Raw genomic sequence first — 17,164 nt, 5'->3', positions numbered from 1 at the left:
TGTGACTAAGGTTTTAATCATTATGTTACAAACATTGAGGGATTTGAAGAGTGTGGCAACCCCAATGTTTGCAAACTTGACCTTGCAAAAGTTATCTTGCACCAGGCGTGATGAAAAAGGGTTGGACCTAATCTATTAATTAGTAGCAGCTTTTTCCAGAGTGTAATTAACATTGGTACTAAACCGTTAGCTGTAATTATAACACTTTAAGTAAACAGAGTGCAACCTCCCAGATGTTAAAAGTAACTATTTTTAAAGTGCTCATATCTCCATGCTGGCTGTCTGCATGATGAGTGTATTCACGCCCAGCATTATCTACACTGCCCAACGGCCCCTCCCCGCTCACCATCCCAGTGATACCAGGGAATACCAACACATTCAAATCCAGGCATAAACACATACATTTACATAAACCCTCCCACAAATGTTGACAGTATTGGCACCAGATGTGGAAATTAGCTGGACAGCTGACAGATGCCTAATGCAGGGTGGGACACAGAAGCCCGAACATCCGAAATGTTAGAACGGCGGGCAATACGAGACGCCGTTTCCAGTGTTCCTATAAAGCCATAAAATGCGTTTTACATGACAGTGAAAGCCATTTTCTCCGTAATGGACCGATCCCTCTTGGCGTCTGTCTCCAACACACAAGTGAGCAGTTGGCACGCGCGGACTGGCTGCTGCACTAACAATGAAACGTGTCAAAGCTTCTCTGACGTCCATACAGACTCAATTTCGGGTGAGTCACAGCGGAGAATAAAACAAATCAATAGCCAACAGAGTGCTGGAGGAAATGGTGCGGTGAGATAGATATTTAGGCTGACATTTAAGCTACAGTAAACAGCCCCGTGTGTCGTTCAACCTTGCCTTGTTTTGGGGCCACTGTGGTTAAATTAGCTTCATTTTGTTCTATTTTTTCTCGATTTAACTGTCCCACTGTATCAATTTGCCCATCGCATTGCCTCTGAACCCTCCCTCATCCTGTTTGTCCCTCTAGCTGCGGGGCCCGGATGGCTGGATGGCTGGCTGGCTGGATGGATGGATGGATGGATGGCTGGCTGGCTGGCTGGCTGGATGGATGGCTGGATGGCTGGATGGATGGATGGATGGGCTGTTCCTGTTTAAGGCACAGCTAACCTGTCATCTAAACGGCATAATTCAGTTGTAGCGACCCAACGTGCCGAGAGGCGTTTTTTTCCCCACATCTCTGTCTCTCCCTCCTTACTGAGCTTCTCTTTTGGAAAACCGGGGCGGCGCTGTGTTTTGCTCGCCATCAAACATTTACATCGAGTGCCAGAGATAGAAAGGCTGAGCATGGACGGGATGACGAAGAGACGGGAAAGCAAATGAGAGGAAAGACAACGGTTGGATCCCGGGGAGGATGTAATCAGTGAAGCCACACCAGACAAACCAGCAGCAGAGGAGCTCGAACAGGAGGGTCATTGTGTGAGTGCCAGCCGGTCAGAAGGTCACCGGCCGCTCGTCCTCCACCCGGGCTGATATAATGATACCAATGCATTTAAGGAAAAAGAAATCAATCAACAAAGAGCAGGGCGGAAAACCTGCTGTACCTTGAAGCTGTGGCGCTGCACAGAACTACAGAGAGAAGAGCCCAAAGAAGAGCAGCAGCATGTGTGGAGAATCACAGTCGCACACAGTCATCAACAGAGCGCACTCTGGCGCGTCGCTCATGCGAGTTTAACTCCAATTACCTCCATTGAATGAGAGGATGTGCTCCACTGTCTGCTGGGGCAGAGAATAACGGTGTCCTGCAAAGGCCTCAAACATTTGGTAGCATTTGCAAGTGAAAACTGTCAGTTAGTATTAATGTAGCGGCAAATTCAGGAGACTAGCATCATTTCCCTCATTTATCAGTAGAATTAAAGAGAAGACAGCTTCTAGAAGCCCTCCGGACTTTTCTGACCTCTGAAGTGTTCTTATTTTCAACCAGGATGTACACGTGTACCGCACATTTGCGCTGGTTCCATTTAAACCCTGGAACAGGGAGACAGGTGACATCAACTGACTGTTGTACCCCCTCCTCTCTGAAAATGACTGCTGTGTTTTTCTCCTCTGGGCTCTTTTCCTGGCGTGTCGTCCCTTCACCTCCTGTTTCTTCACCTCCATTTGAAGATTTTGACCTGGCACTGACGGAAATGATGGTGAGTGAGCAGATTGGCCTCAGCATCTCACTCAAGGGCACTTTATCATGACCGTGGCCGTTAATTGGCCGGTCTGGCAGATAATGGCTGTAATGGGTGTTGTCATGTCCCCGGATGAAGCCCAATACTGCAGACTTATGGGACCACACGAGGCAAAGGGCACTACTGACATCTTTAATGGGTTCTAAATTGAGCAAATTTCCCTCTACCCCCACCCCCCTTCGCATTACCCTCGGTACCCTCCCAGCCCCCACGATTCTGCCGTCTCGATTCAGAAATAGGCTGTGTGAGAGGAGAGATGAACAGTCACGATTCCTCTCCATTTTGGAAAAATCCAATCATACAGAGGGTAACGAGAAAATAATCGGCTGTTACATTCAGAAATGTCCATCCAACCTCCCCGACATCGCATTTACGTCACACACGTGCACGAGGATTATCAGTTTCCATAAACATTTCGAGACAAGGCAGAGGGAGAGATTCTTATCTGGATTTATTTTCTTTTCCTCGCTTTCCCACAACAGTGTGATCCGACCTCACAAAAGAAACTCTTTTTTTTCCTAACAGATGAGTCAACTTTATTATAACTGATGTGTTTCTATTTCATTATTCATATATTAAAAAAAAGCTTAAAAAATGGGTTGATCCTTTGATCACATCAATTTTTCATTCAGTGACATTTGAGCATTTATTTTTAGATTACCCGGGGGGGTCCTTATATCCCATACAGTCTTTACACAGTAATATTTTATAAGCATTTGCGTTGTTTTATGGCCATATCGAGGATTGAGAGGAATGACCTTGAGCCTTTGTGATCAAATCCCTTTTACCCCATCCTTTAATCCATATATTGCATAACTGAGCGAGCCCTCGTTTCAGTGCCTAACTGCTGCAAAATGAGGAGGTAGACCTGGGGAGGTGGTGGGGGATGGGGTGCAAAATGATGCAAATAGAGGGAGAGACGGGTGTGAGCTATGTAAAGTAACCTGTGATCGTTTAAAAGTCAGACTTGCAGCTTCTGGGAGGAAACAGAATCAATATGAATAAAACAGGGGGGATCTAACAGAACACACACGCTGTGTTTGTCATGACACCGTGGCTGGTGTGTTGTGTGATGTCATTTGTTCACTGGATTGTGAACCAGAAAGGTTAAAAACCACCAGCTTGGATAAGACCCCTGACACGGTACAGTGCCTTTAAATGCTGCAAGCACCCAAAGTGAGCACTGATAAACACACACATACACACACACACACACACACACACACACAGGGCAGGTACCATCCAGAGACACACAGCATCAAAATGGAGGACAAGGGGAGTGATTTTTCCCATTATATAACTCTAACCCAGTGACAAATCACCAGACTGCAGCCTCATCCTTCATTTTAAACCTTCTTCACTTGGTAAAGATTCCCTGTTTCTGTTCCACTTTTTTTAAATTGCTGGGGGATTATAACCATGCTTGTTATCTGCCCCTCTCTTTTACATGCCTTTTCCTTTTCCTTCCTTCATCCCCAAATGTCCTTCATCGCTCCCCATTCCCCACCAGATCATCCCCCAGTAAAATCCCTTTGGTCTCTTCAGCTGCTTCTCCTGCAACTTATCTGCCCTCATCTAAACCTCCGTCACTGCCTTTGGCTCCAGCCGCCTGCATCCCACCCAGTCCCAACTCCATTTATTCCAGTATATCAGGGTTTTTTTTCCAGTGACCTATTGTTCACAGGTCTTACCAGGTGTGAGCAACCGTAAAGCGGCGCCTCTGTCGGATGCTCTTGTTGACCATCAGCTTGCGGAACAGTCGCGGGGAGCTTCGGGGAGACAGTTTGGGTGACGTGGCGTTGCGCTTCCCTCCTCCCACACCTGGGATTTTGGGAGGCTCCAGCTCCAGGTGCATGTGCTCCTTGAATGTTCGGATGCAGGAGTCCATCTCGACGCTCAGCTCGTTGGACGACATCCCTGCAGCCTTCGATTCTTCACCACTTTAGTCCGAACTCAGTCACATCAGACAGCTGGTGTAACAAACTTTGCACTGATGCGAAACAGCCAGCTCACGCACATCTCCGGATCGCGCCGCCGCTGCACTTCCTGTCCTTCCTTTTCTCGGTTTTCCTGGGTTTACAGATTATCCAACCGGTGCTGGTCCTCTCCCCCACTCTTTCCTTCAGAAGAGCTTGATCCACGGTGGGGTCACATACAGCTCCTCCCTGGAGACAAATTCTCTTCTCAACACTGCTTCTCCCACCTGAGCTCTTGGATTGTCCTGCTTTCATTCAGTCGCCCATGTGATCCTCTCTCAGTGACGATGCCACCTCAACTCTTTGTCTTAGTCTAGTGAAGTAGGCTGATGCTGGAGGAGCTCTGTAATGAAAGATTCAGGGGCAGAAAACTGCTCTCCTGCCTTGCTTTCCCCTTCATTAACCACCGCTTCACTGACCTCCTCTCTCTGCAAACAACCCCCCCACCTTTCCCAAAGGCACTCCCGGTGCAGCGCAGAGTGACTCTCGCCCTTCCGAGCCTCGGGTGAGCGTTCCCTTCACTTGCACGGGCAGTCAGTGCAGAGAGCGGAGCGCAGCAGGGCACAGCATGCAGGAAGGCAAATTCTTCACTTGCCGTTTCATTCAGAATATACACAAAGAGCTGAGAGCAGGCACGCAGCGAGCGAAAGCCACACCTCCCCTGCTGAGGATTGGCTGCTGGCTGTTGTGACGACACGCGTGCAGGCACAGTAACAGGTTGTCAGATTATTATTTATTTTTCATCTGGCCAGGATTTGAGCTAATACATCTGATGATGTGGAGCCCCTTGGTGATGGAGCCAGCGGCCGAGAGCAGACCAAAAAATTAATGTTTCACAAGAAGAGGTGTTCAGAAAAATTCACGTGCACAAACGTGCACAAAAGGTCACCAGCTTCAAGGAAGGACCTGTAGCTTTTTGGCTTCACAAATCCCAACTATGAAGCCATGCCAGGTCACATAGATGGAATGCAAACAACAGTCAGTCACGCCACGAGCAGGAGGAAAAAAACAATCAACAACCACCTCTGTTTTCATTCACGGGCGCTGAAATAATCCAGGAGGTCTCAGTGTTCTCCTCAGGGTTGCGGTGTACTCGGAAACCGCTGCAAACACGTGGCAGGCAAATGCATGATCGAGGGAATTTTGATGGGGATTAGGTAATAATCAGGCAACAACTCAGTGATTGAAAGCAGGTAGCAGGAGAGCAGATGGACCCTTCAGAGACAGAGATTCAGGTAAGGATAAAGGAAAAAATCTAAAAATAGCATCATGACAAACATCTTCAATGTGAGCTTTTGTTCCTGTGCTCTGAAAAGGGATTGGATTTGGTTGTGAGTCAGCAATGTTTCGGAGATACCGAGGCACCGAGAGATGAAGTTGAAAAATGATGAGGCATCATAGGATCATAGAGGCCATTCTGTTGGTGGCTAAAACATGAGCCAGTGATGCTCTCACTTTATAACAGAGGACGGAGGCGCACCAACAGCACGATTCCTGCAATACTCCAGAGGACAGATCAAGGAGGACGAGAGCGTCCGCGACTCATCGCATCGCTTCCATCACGGGTCCTTTCTCTGGGTGTTCCGATGAACGCGTTAAAAGAAAAGATCTAACTCGGTGGTGAAAATGATTCACTGTTGAGCTGAACAGGACAGAGGCAGAGTTGATGTAGTCCTGGACCCTCAGACAGAGGCAGAGAGAGCTGAGAGCACCGAAACGCTCAGGTGCAGGTAAAAGCAGAGGGAGAATGTGGATCACATGATGTTTATTCACAAATGACAACAACTTAAAAATTCCGCCGCTGCGTTTGGTTTATCAGAAAACAGCCCGAGAAAGGTGGACAGAGCGGTTTTAATTTGAAGGTGACCTTGTCGATGTTTCTAGTCTACAAAATGAAAAAGCTGAGGATTTGTCCCCAGGAGATGTGAACTCCCTGTTGCATAAATACACCGATGGTATCCTGTTATCAGCAGAGCCGCAGAGACCAAAGTAAGTCAGCGTCAAACAGGAGACGATTGCGCAACATGCGCTGACAGCCAAGATGGTTGGTATGACAGATTCTGTATCTGGGAAAACCCGATGAGACAGCTGACGAGAGGCTTTGGAATAATCTCAATAAGAATTATGAAATAATGAATAATCAAAGTATGCAGCTTTAGGATAGATACATATGGATGATGTAGAGCGTCAAATTAATGTAAAAAAAAGTATAAAGAATGAATTTATACCTTTTAATAGGGGACTATCTGAGCCAGTATCAGTATCCCCAGCCTTGCAGAATTGCACCCAGGACCCATGAGGCGATCTGAGCCAGGAAAACACCGTCTACATCAGCAGAACTTATCATTGCCAGCGGTGGTGCAGTAATTAGCAACGCCCCCCCAACCCAGAGCAAGAAAGTTCCAGGGCCTTTGTGTGAGGAGTATCCGTCTCCTGTGTCTATGTAGGTTTCACCCAGTCCTTTCATTTTAAGCCCTATCTGAAACACGTGCACACGAGGTTAATTGGTTACTTTAACTACCCGAGGCATGAAAGCAACCTATATTTATCCAAACACACATCCTGTCTCCTCCTCCTAGATCCAAACAATACTGAAAGTATTTTAAAGAAGCACAAGTAGAAAATAAGGTCACTGAGAACGGAAGAGGAAACTCTCTTGACAGATATTTACCATGTTGGAAATATAGTGCTCATAACACACGCACGCACATTGCTAGAGGTTTCACAAGGTAACGAGCCTGGAGACCTTCAGTGAGGTTCTGCTGACCCTGATACTTACCAGGAGTGATACCTGAAGGAAATGCAGAGTGATGGCTTGTGAGAGAACATGAGAGACGGCCAGAGGGAGAAGCACAGAAACACGTCTGCTATGACAACAGTGGAACTGACAACTGACTCACATCTCACCTTCTATGAAGACCCTCACTACCCAGCAGAATATGAATAAACACGCTGTTCAGGAAGAAACTGAAGTCCTTAAGACATTAGCAATAATTAAAACGTCGAGTTCTGGGTTTTCATTTTCTTCCTATTATCATCCAGATTAAAAAAAATTATACATCCTAATTTGTTACTGCGTTATCAGGCGGAGGCTGTAGTGTGTTTATTCTGCCATCTAGTGGTGATAATTATAACCACAACAAATTTAGTGCAGAACCTGCTTTTTCCCTTTTTTGCCACGCTTATAAAATAACCCTCTTGGGTTTTCGCTCTGCATTTTCAGGTTCTCCTTACATCTGCCCAGAGGCTCTGCAAATTACTGTTTATTCAGTTTTTACTTCTATTTCCCCTTACTTTAAGATCTATACTCTGGTTGTATTTGTTCTAAAATTAAGTACACTATATCAAAAATGTAAAATAGTGTTGACAAGAAGTACAAAATATAACACATCCTTTTCCAGTCCATGTCTATCATATCTGCTATTAAAGATTACCAGGGCGTCATTACAGTTCCAATCCACTAGAGGGCACCAAGACCCTAGACCGAGAACCCCAAACTGGAATCAAACCCAGACATTTCTTGCTTGAAACAAATCAACAAAAATGCATGCTTTTATGCCGACTCACCATTCAGGATCAACTGGTGTTATGTCAATACGGGGAGGGGCTCCAAAGGGCAAGGATGTGGGCCTGGCAATGATCTCATTGTCAGGTGTCCGTGACCTCTCACCCTGACGCCATGACAGCGGGGGTAGCTGCAGGTTGCCTGATAAACGTCGCCTGCCGCGACGCAGGTCCACTCCCAGCGTGCAGGACGGCGATGTGAAAGACTCACTGAGGCAGCAGTCAGCGGACTCTCTGGTGTCCTGAGAAGAGACAGATTTGGGAATGACTCAATCCGAAATGAAACAATAATGTTGTCCATGCCTCTGCAACCGTGTAAATTCTAGGGTTTTAGCTTCCCTTCAGTTTCTTCCTCTAACACGTTCACACTTTCCCTCCACTTCATTTTCTGGTTTAATTTATCTCGTTAGCGTGTGCCATGCGTGGCCAGAGCTGACTGCACCGCTTAAATTACAGCGTTTATTATTCTGCACTAATTGATGCGCTAATACCAGGGCCTTGATAAATGCTGACAGTTTCTGTTACCTCGTCAGCTCATCACAGTTTCTAAAGCTTGGTGGAATTCAGAGACATTCCCCAGTGTGAGCAAATTCTTTAGAATTAATCCACAGCATTTTTTGAAATTATGGTCAGCGTGGCTTTTAGTACCTGCCGGCATTTCTTCAAGTGCTTTGCATACACTCACTTCATCTGTAGCCAGCGCCATGGTAACGCACATTATCATATATGAAAATGTGTTATGTTTCCTGCCTCTCCTGACAATGCTTCCATTTTAAGGAGCCTCAGTCTTTGAAATGACTACCGGTACTTGGTCATTGCTGGTTGCACCCACCAGCTCTCCTGACACCATCGACAGAGGTTTTTAGTAAGTCCGCTGCCCTTTTGGAGGAAGTTAGTGTTCCATTTCAAAAAAACAAAAACCTAGACCTTGTGAGTTTGCTGCTGGGAGTCCACCTGGGTGCTGACCTTTCTAATACAGGGTTCCAGGTCATAGCGGAGGAAGCGCATGGACAACAACCTCCATTTGTTCTTTACTGGATGTCAGTGAGATGGTTCCTGACACTTATCTGTAAACACTAAAGTGAAGTTTCCCACACTCTCCTGCATCAATGGGCCATTTGAAGCTTCGGGGATGTTTTGTTTTTTCCTTGGATGTCTTTTTACGGGTTACTGTTCAACCATTCTAGTCTCTGTTCATCATTTACATTCACATCTGAAAGCTCACGCTTTAATAAGCTCTGTAGATAATAGCTGCGTGATGAGCGCGTCGTTCTTATTGTTTTGCTGATGTTCATCCGCCCATGCGCCACGATAATGAAAGTGACTCGTCAGCCGTATCGAGTCTGCACCGTAATTGTGTTTTTTCTGGGTATGTTTCATTAAGCGTGCATCAATTTACACTTGGTGAGCAAAGATTTATGCTGAAGAGATCTGTGTTGGTGATGATCAAGCTACACACTAAACATTCCAAATTGCTACAAATAAAGAATGAAATGTCAGTGCTCCTATGAAACATCATTGTTATTCATGACTATTTTTTTAAAACTCCAAGATGTATTTGCATTCTATCAGTATGATGCACAGCAACAGAAAATAATACTTCACTTAAAAACACGTGAAATCAAAGTCTCTCTGACATGCTAGTTTTAGCCTCAATAACTCCAGTGCGTCCATGAAGTTCACACTGAAGAAGAAAAGTACAGAGAGAGTGAACTGAGCTTTAAGGTAACTGAGCACCCATTCATACCGCAGCACTGAAGCAGATAATAAAGCAGCCTCTTTATTGATTTTTTCCAGACTCAAATTCAATAAAGCATCTAAATTAACCCACACTCATCTTTATCAGCCTGCTTAGGCAAGATCCGGCTTAAATCTTTATTTACAGAACATCAACCACAGCGGGGACGACTAGAAATACAAGACAGCATCTTTCAGTTATGAATTACTCACACTCAAAAATTACTATGGAAACTATATTTGACTGCAAAGCATCCCCATCGGAACATGAGATCAGTAGAGGGAGAGGAAGAAGACGTATCAGATCAGACAGACAAGAGCGAAAACAGCCATGAAGCTCAACCCAGAAAGGCAATCATAGCTCGGATCAGATAAGAGCCTCAGTAACAATCGAGCAGGAACAGAGAGGACGGCTCAGTGCTGTTAGAACCATCCAGTACTTTAATGTTCCTCACACCTGCAGAGCCAATTATCCATCTGGCTGCAGCCTGGCTGAGTTCTGCAGGGTCACAGATGCTTCCTGGAAACACACCGGCCTCCTCTTCTGCAGACGTGCTGCAGTTTCTGAGTTCTCAGGTTTAGATTTGTGCGGCACCGGGTGTGTCACACACCCACCCGAGCAAGGCTGCAAAGTAACATATAGAGGTAAGTAGTTGTGTGAAATAGGCTGAACTGTGTACGACATCGTCCCTGAGACACAATGATGCACTTTCCTTGGATTTTCCATCACGTTTTCTCAGATTCTAAGAACTAGTTTGACCATGACGGCACCCTCGACTCTGGGAAACATGTAGTCCTTGAATTAGTCCTTCTCTTGTTATGAACACATCTTGTTCAAACACGATGTAGAACTGAAAGTTATTATTGAAGTTAAAAGAGAAAAAAAAGTTGAATTAAATGAAAGTCTGATCCCCATTCTGTGCTTAGACTGCTGCTCTAGCTTATAACATTCCTCCCACAACGAGTGCTCATGATTGTGTGTATGTATACATACGTATGTACGTTATGCATGTCTGAGTGTGTGTGCACGTGCATGTGTGTGTGTTCAGGTGCTGAGGTCCATTAGCCCATTTACAGCACTGCCTCCCTAATTTCTGCCTTCCTGGGAAAAAAACACCTGTAGCACCGACACCGTGACCACCTCATTAGTCCTGTGCACATCCGCGTCTAGGACATGGTAGCACCTGAAGCACGGACACACACACACACACACATACACGCACACACACACACACACACACACACACAAAGCAGGCAGGTCTTTCAACCCCAGCTGCAGAATACATATGATAATGTTTACGGTGTTTCTGATTTACACCTGGACAAATTTAGTTGTTTCCTTTCTTTTTTTAATTGAGGAACAATGGAAAGCAAAATACTTAAGTGTTGCCCTCTCCTAGGTTCACACAACTTCAAAGCATTTGCTTTTCACAGTGCTCTAATTAACAGCAGTATTTCTGCTTGCGGCCGTGACAATTATTCCCAGACATTATTTCCATTTGTCACCCTTGACTACCAACCTCCTCCCTCGACACTGGGGCCATTTTGACACCAAGGCAACAAATCAATAGGGAGGAAATGAAGAGATAATGTTAGAAAACAGCACCTGATTCTCACCAGTTACTGAGGAGGAGGAGGAGGAGGAGGAAGCCTAAAGAGGGGAGCTGAAAGAGCTGCTGGCAAAGAGCAGAACTGACCACGTGAGTGAGAAACTAACAGTAGCCCAGGAGAAAAATGCTGCGGCAGGGCAACAGGAGGGTGGACCTTCGGGGCGGGGGGGGGAGCGCAGTTGCTGAGGGAGACGTGCAGGTGTGCGAGGGTGCTGTGAGCAGCTGAAGGAGACCGATTGGCACCGTATGAAAAGAGACACGTTCAGAGCTGAAGACGGCTTCAGCATCACGTGCATCTGCACACGCATCATGTGAACAACACTGATTGCTTCCTTCAGTGCGATCGTCCATGCACAAGCAAACATTCATCACAATTTAGGGTTTTGGTTTTTTTTTTATAAAAGGCTAAGACGGGCTTATTTATTCAATTTCAGTAGTCGACCAACAGTAACATACAGGGATAAATCAATAATAATTACTTTTAAAAGCTGATTAAATGTTTTCAGAGGCTGAGAGGGTATTAATAACACAGGTGATTTACTATCTATAACTACTTTCTTTCATTGTCATCTCCAATGGCACGTTAAAGGGGCATATCGGGAAGGGAAATGGTTCGATTTCAGAACCATGCTGACAGACATGGCTGATGAAATGCCAGAGTTCCCATTTCATACCGACACACACGTGTGGATCTCTGCAGAGCACCACTCCCTCCTGAGCAGATTACCAGAGCAAAGAGAGCAAAGGTGTTCCAACCGAAAAAGACAGCGGAGGGAAGAGGAGACAGATGTCAGGACAGATGGAAAAGACCTGCAGCGAGTTCAGAGGAAGCAAAGGAAGCAGATCCTTCACCGGCCTGAACCAGCATTCAACAGGCTCGCAATAAACAGCAAAACAAAGGAGAAGCAGCCAAACTGAAGTGATGCAGATGGGATGTGTTTAATCCAGCATCAGAAGAAAGGCTCAAAACTCCCTCAGACACATAAACTGTGAGGAAGATTTGGGTCCACGTTGACCCGCGAGTCTAAAGATGTGCCCAGTTTGGGGGGAGCACAGCAGCTGGTGATGGAGAGCCGTTTCCTTCGACGTCGGGGTTCACATGTTCTCCAGCAGTCTGAGGCCATGATGAGGTTAAATGAAAGCAATAACCTGGGATGAATACTGTGCAGGGTGTGGGCGAACTTAATTACGGTAACATCTGCCGAGGTGGCATTTTCCTGCCAGCCTAAAATATCTGTACATGTTACATTAACACATGCAAGACTGGCCAAATGTCTATAACAGCTGCATTTCTGCATGTTCTGTCTGTACCGGAGACCCTCACCCTCACACTCACACGTGCAAAAACATGTAAGGTTAGACACTAATGGGGCATTTAGGGACGCTCGCTCACAGCACATCTGCACAGAGGTGATTAGACCAAAGGGACGTGCATGGGTCATTAGGGCTGTGGACCACAGAAAGGTTCTAATCTGTCCACTCTGCAGCAAACCACAGGCCAACAGATCCAAGAGAGAGTAACGGGATCCAATTTCTCTTAAACCGCCGTCGCTACGGAGACACCTGCACACTCGGGAGGAGCCAAAACTCAGATTTAAATAAGATCCTCAGCAATTCTCCCAGAGCCACCCAACACTGACACACACCTCCAGCCGCATCAGCCTTCTTCTCATCTTCAGAACCTGGAGCTCCCACCACAAGAAGAACTTTGTGGGAACACCAGAAGTCACCATTAAAACACGATAATGTCCCATAAAACCAAAATACACAGCAAGTGAAAAAAGTTATTCAGATGAAGTAGACGGTGTTCAAAGATAAGCCGAAAGAGACAGAATGATGAATTCACACCCACACTTTGAGCGGTGGGACTAAAACACCCACAGCCACCGGAGTGAGCGGTCCGTTCCTGCCTTTGGATTGCAAATAAAAGTCACACACACCTGACCTCAGCCCGTCTCCCTCAACTCTGCATCAATTACGCTGCAGAGATGAAGTGCAGCGAGTTCACCTCCATCTGTAGCCTTCAGTCACCAATTGTGGCAAATATTCCATTTTAAGTACATATTTCTAATGAATTTCTCGTAATTAAATTAAAACCAAAACATACATCTGTCTTCCCCAATAATCAGGCTGACAAAGTTTTCCAACGTCACATTTTTAATTAACAAAAGTCGAGCTGAACCTTGACAAAATGCCCTCAGCTACATGTGCAGAAGTGATTTTAATTACATAAGCTCACAGATGCACCTGCACAGTCGTAATGATTATGACTGTATTTATCCTCCTTTGTGTAAAAGATGAGAGGAAAACAAGAGAGAGACTTAATTCTCCAGGGAGCCTGTATGAAGGCTAAATAAATATCTTCCCCTTCCACGGCCCCGTTGTGATGCAGCTATTATTAAATCTCTACAAAACATGAAGAACATCTCAAGATGCGTTTTTGACAATGTGAATAGTGTAAATGAGAGTTTTTCAATAAATCCAGAACTGTACAGAAGGTCACTTTTAGTTAATGAAAAATTCAACGCAACAGACCTGCGATGGCGAGACACATCACTGGCGCGTTACCTGAACGTTTGTGTTATTTTGAGCTAAAGTGCTGAGCTGTCGGCTTTTATCGGGTAAATTTGATCAGATTTTATTTGCAGGTGTCCAAAACAATGAAAATCACCAGTGGAGTCTCGCTTTGGTCCGATGCCCGAGCACAATAACAAGGTTTCCCCTCCTGCACCCAGGAAGTGAGTCTTATATCTGGAGAGATGCGGAAACGGAGCGGCACCACTTACATTGTTTGGGGACACGGTGAGAACGCTCCTGCTCTTCCTCATTTTTTTCTTCTTCTCCCACTCTGTCCAATCACGACCAATACACACATCCACCCCTGCAGAGCACAAAAATACAATTAAATCTGCCTCTGAGACCATTGAAAAAAACCCATTTAGGGAAATGACACAGAAGACATTGTTTCCTTTTCATTTTGGCTCCAGGCTGATTCTTTCTGTGGTACATACAGTATATAAATATGTTGGCTACAATAGTGTTGTAATTGGCACACACGCACATTATTTCTCTCTGTTCAGCATTTTTTCCTCGTTCATGATGCGTGACTCAAAGCGTATCACATTGGTTACATAATAATTGGATCTTTCTTGATCTGTTAGGTTCATTTATTAAAGTTTTTTGCCCCCAAGACTATTTCCGGGAAAAATCAACTTCCCAGAGGCATAGAGCTCCGAGATGCTATCGGACTACCCTCCAGGTCCTCCAGCTGGGCCCAAAATGGCTGCGCACAATAATCTTTTCTGTTCGGAGCTGATATGACACCCACGCCGTTTGAATAATTCATGCACTTTTGCCCGAGCGTGGTTCCTAAACCCAGGTGTGGTCCCAGCCACGTGTCAACATCACACATTCTACAACAATAACGCCTACGTCTGAGGGCTGCGTCATTTTCTTTCTCTTTCACCGTAATTATCGCCACACTCTGTATTCTGTTCCATCCATTAGTGTCATTAAAGTTCAATTTGCTTTTCATCTGCCAACTATTTTTTCTATTTCTAGCTGTCAGGGGGGTTTTGTCTACTTGACCTTTCTAACGCTGCCGTCTCAATTCAATATCAAATGGCTTTGAGGCACAAAACTCAGATGTGCTCGTTGGCCCACCCATTTTGTGAGGAGACAGGAGGCAGATTCCCGCCAACCAGAGTCAACAGGGGTAAAGTTGTTAAGAACCAACTTTGGTATATGGGGACCTGGCTCCCCCCAAAGCCGCATCAGTCAGCTGGTGCGGTCCTGTAATCTGCCAGAGTCAGAGAAAGACTCACCCAGGGAACTGAAATTCAAATGAAGCGCGAGGAGACGTTGTCAAGATCATGTCGCGCCAAAACCTAACAAGCTCTTCTGTCACGTCTTATCTGCACCTCTCAGGTTCACACATCACTGAAGATCAGCGTGGCAGCCTGGCGGAGCGCAGATAACAAGTGTCCTTCTGACGGAGCGCTGCAGCGGGACACGGCGAGCACACGGGGGGTCACACAACCTGTGTCTGCTACCTGACTGCTACGGCGTGATAAGGAAAAGATCTGGATCCGACGGTGAGGAGCTGATGTCGAGATTTCGATCTTAATGTTTATCCACGTTTATGTTGCAGTTCCTGGGGTTACGCAATCTCTGCAACGGTCCCTCATCTTGTAATTGTTGCACCACCTTTTGGATCAAAACATTAATCTCTTTATTTCACATGTCAAATGTGCAGCGCGCGCACACACACACACAGAACCCCACACACACTAAAGCAGATTAATGATATTCTGAGAATTAAGTGTTCAGAATTTTAAGTACGCTGCACTAATGAAAATTGTGACAGTATATTCCCAGGATAGTCTCACAAAAGCCTTAATACGCGACCTAATCCTCTAAAGATTCCCCATCTTGTCATCATATAATCTGCAGTGTGCTCCACTTTAAAAACTTCTAATAACAAATGAAATTTTATTTTAAATGGTAGATCGATGTTTTTCAAAAATATTATTCCAGCAGCACAGACAAGAAAACAGGGAGAAAGCATTTAAATCGGCAGCACTCGTTAGCTGTTCCTGCCCTTTCGTTTACATTTGTACTGAAAGCATGTTGTCGTATTCAGCATCAGCACTGATGACCACGATGGACTTCTGTTGTGGAAAAGAATAGAAACGCACCACTATTCAACTGGGATTTTTGCTGCCATGTTTCTAAAGTAGCCCAGAAAAAAACAGAATAGTTTTTTTTGTGCGTGTGTGTGGCGGGGTCGATCCCTGACCCTGACCACAGAAGAGACAAAAACAAATGATGGGAGATGAAGCTGCAGAACAGAAGCAGAATCATGCAAATCATGCCGCCGACCTGCAAAGAAATCACTTTAGTCCTGTCAGAATCTGTGACATTGAAAGATGCTTTCTGACTGAGACGTTCGGTTCTTGGGTTCTGCAGCCTAAGGCCTAAGGCCTCCCACATGAGAATAGTGTGGAAAAGGCATGTGGAAATAGATCCATCGCTCCCACATTTATAGAAGCAGAAATATTTTCTGCACAAGATGTATTAACTATTGCGATGCCAGCGTTACACATTGACGGTGTCGCCCTACTAGCAGGCTTCCATGCTACAGAGCAGCGCAGAACTAAACAAAGCTCATCATGTGAATATGAACGTGGGTGCTGATCATATTTGCTGCCGCAAGAGCGAGTGGATTTCCATAAAATTCCAGTTTGGTAAATTAAAAATCGGCTTGTTTTTGCTTCAGGATGGAACGCCATCCTCACAAACATGCTCCTGCTGAGCCTAAGACGCGGACGCTTCACATCAGAAACGGGAAAATGAATCACGCGGTGGCAGACGGGACGAAGGTGCCACTTCACTTACTGAAGCGGCAAACTCTGATCGATGGGGGTGATGGGACGAGTCAAAGGGCGAAACTGCCTTTTTTACAGCAACATTGGAAGCAAATTTGCAACGTTCCTAGATTGAATTCCAGCGGCGAACCAGTTTCTGTCTTCCACTTTCTGATTCGGTAAAAAGTTGGCCTGTGGTCAGCGCCTTAGTGGTTGGCTGTTATTTTAAGAACACGTCATAAATGGTGGCACGATCCCGAACACAGTCCGGATGAGTTTCATAATTAAAAGTTTATTTTAAACAGCACCTGACTGTTAAAGGATAGGTCTTGTTTTAATACGTTACACCCAGAACACCTCCATGAGCAGTTTAAATATACAGTAATGAGGTATAGAGAGGGAGAGGAGCCGCTACTCCCCCACAGGAGCCAGTTCAGGTGGTTTGAGCACCTGGTCCAGACGCCTCCCCAAGGAGAAGGAAAACCCAGGACAGGCCAGGACTGGGAGACGCCCCAGAGGTGAAAGAGGCGGGAGAGGAGTGACTGGGTCTGACTGGTGAGGCTGCTACCCTAACCCCCCCTCGACCCCGACCATGATAAGCGGTTGGAAGGCGGACTGGCAGACGGTTGTGATGAACTCTGACCACCGTTAGATCAGCCAATCAGAGGAGAGAAAGCCTCCTGCTCTTTACTGACAAACCGGGACAG

The 17,164-nt window shown here is 45.7% G+C and overlaps 1 protein-coding gene across 2 annotated transcripts in view; it reads right to left on the bottom strand.

Annotated features, from left to right (window-relative positions):
• Positions 1 to 13,970, bottom strand: part of pde4ba (phosphodiesterase 4B, cAMP-specific a) — an 80,901-nt gene extending 66,931 nt beyond the window's left edge. Inside the window, exons 1-2 of one of the 2 annotated variants that reach the window (XM_057037356.1) lie at positions 13,878 to 13,970; positions 7,748 to 7,986 (exon numbers count right to left, since the gene is read on the bottom strand). In XM_057037356.1, coding sequence (XP_056893336.1) covers positions 7,748 to 7,986; positions 13,878 to 13,919 — 281 coding nt within the window. In that variant the 5' untranslated portion in view covers positions 13,920 to 13,970. Of the gene's footprint in view, positions 1 to 3,895; positions 4,754 to 7,747; positions 7,987 to 13,877 lie in introns of those variants that run through there. The other variant, XM_057037357.1, reaches the window with a different exon arrangement.
• Between the last annotated feature and the right edge of the window lie 3,194 nt (positions 13,971 to 17,164).

Source organism: Takifugu flavidus, chromosome 7, assembly GCF_003711565.1.
Source record: "Takifugu flavidus isolate HTHZ2018 chromosome 7, ASM371156v2, whole genome shotgun sequence".
In the NCBI taxonomy this organism is placed as follows: Eukaryota; Metazoa; Chordata; class Actinopteri; order Tetraodontiformes; family Tetraodontidae; genus Takifugu; species Takifugu flavidus.
This window is presented reverse-complemented; position numbering and strand designations above follow the sequence as displayed.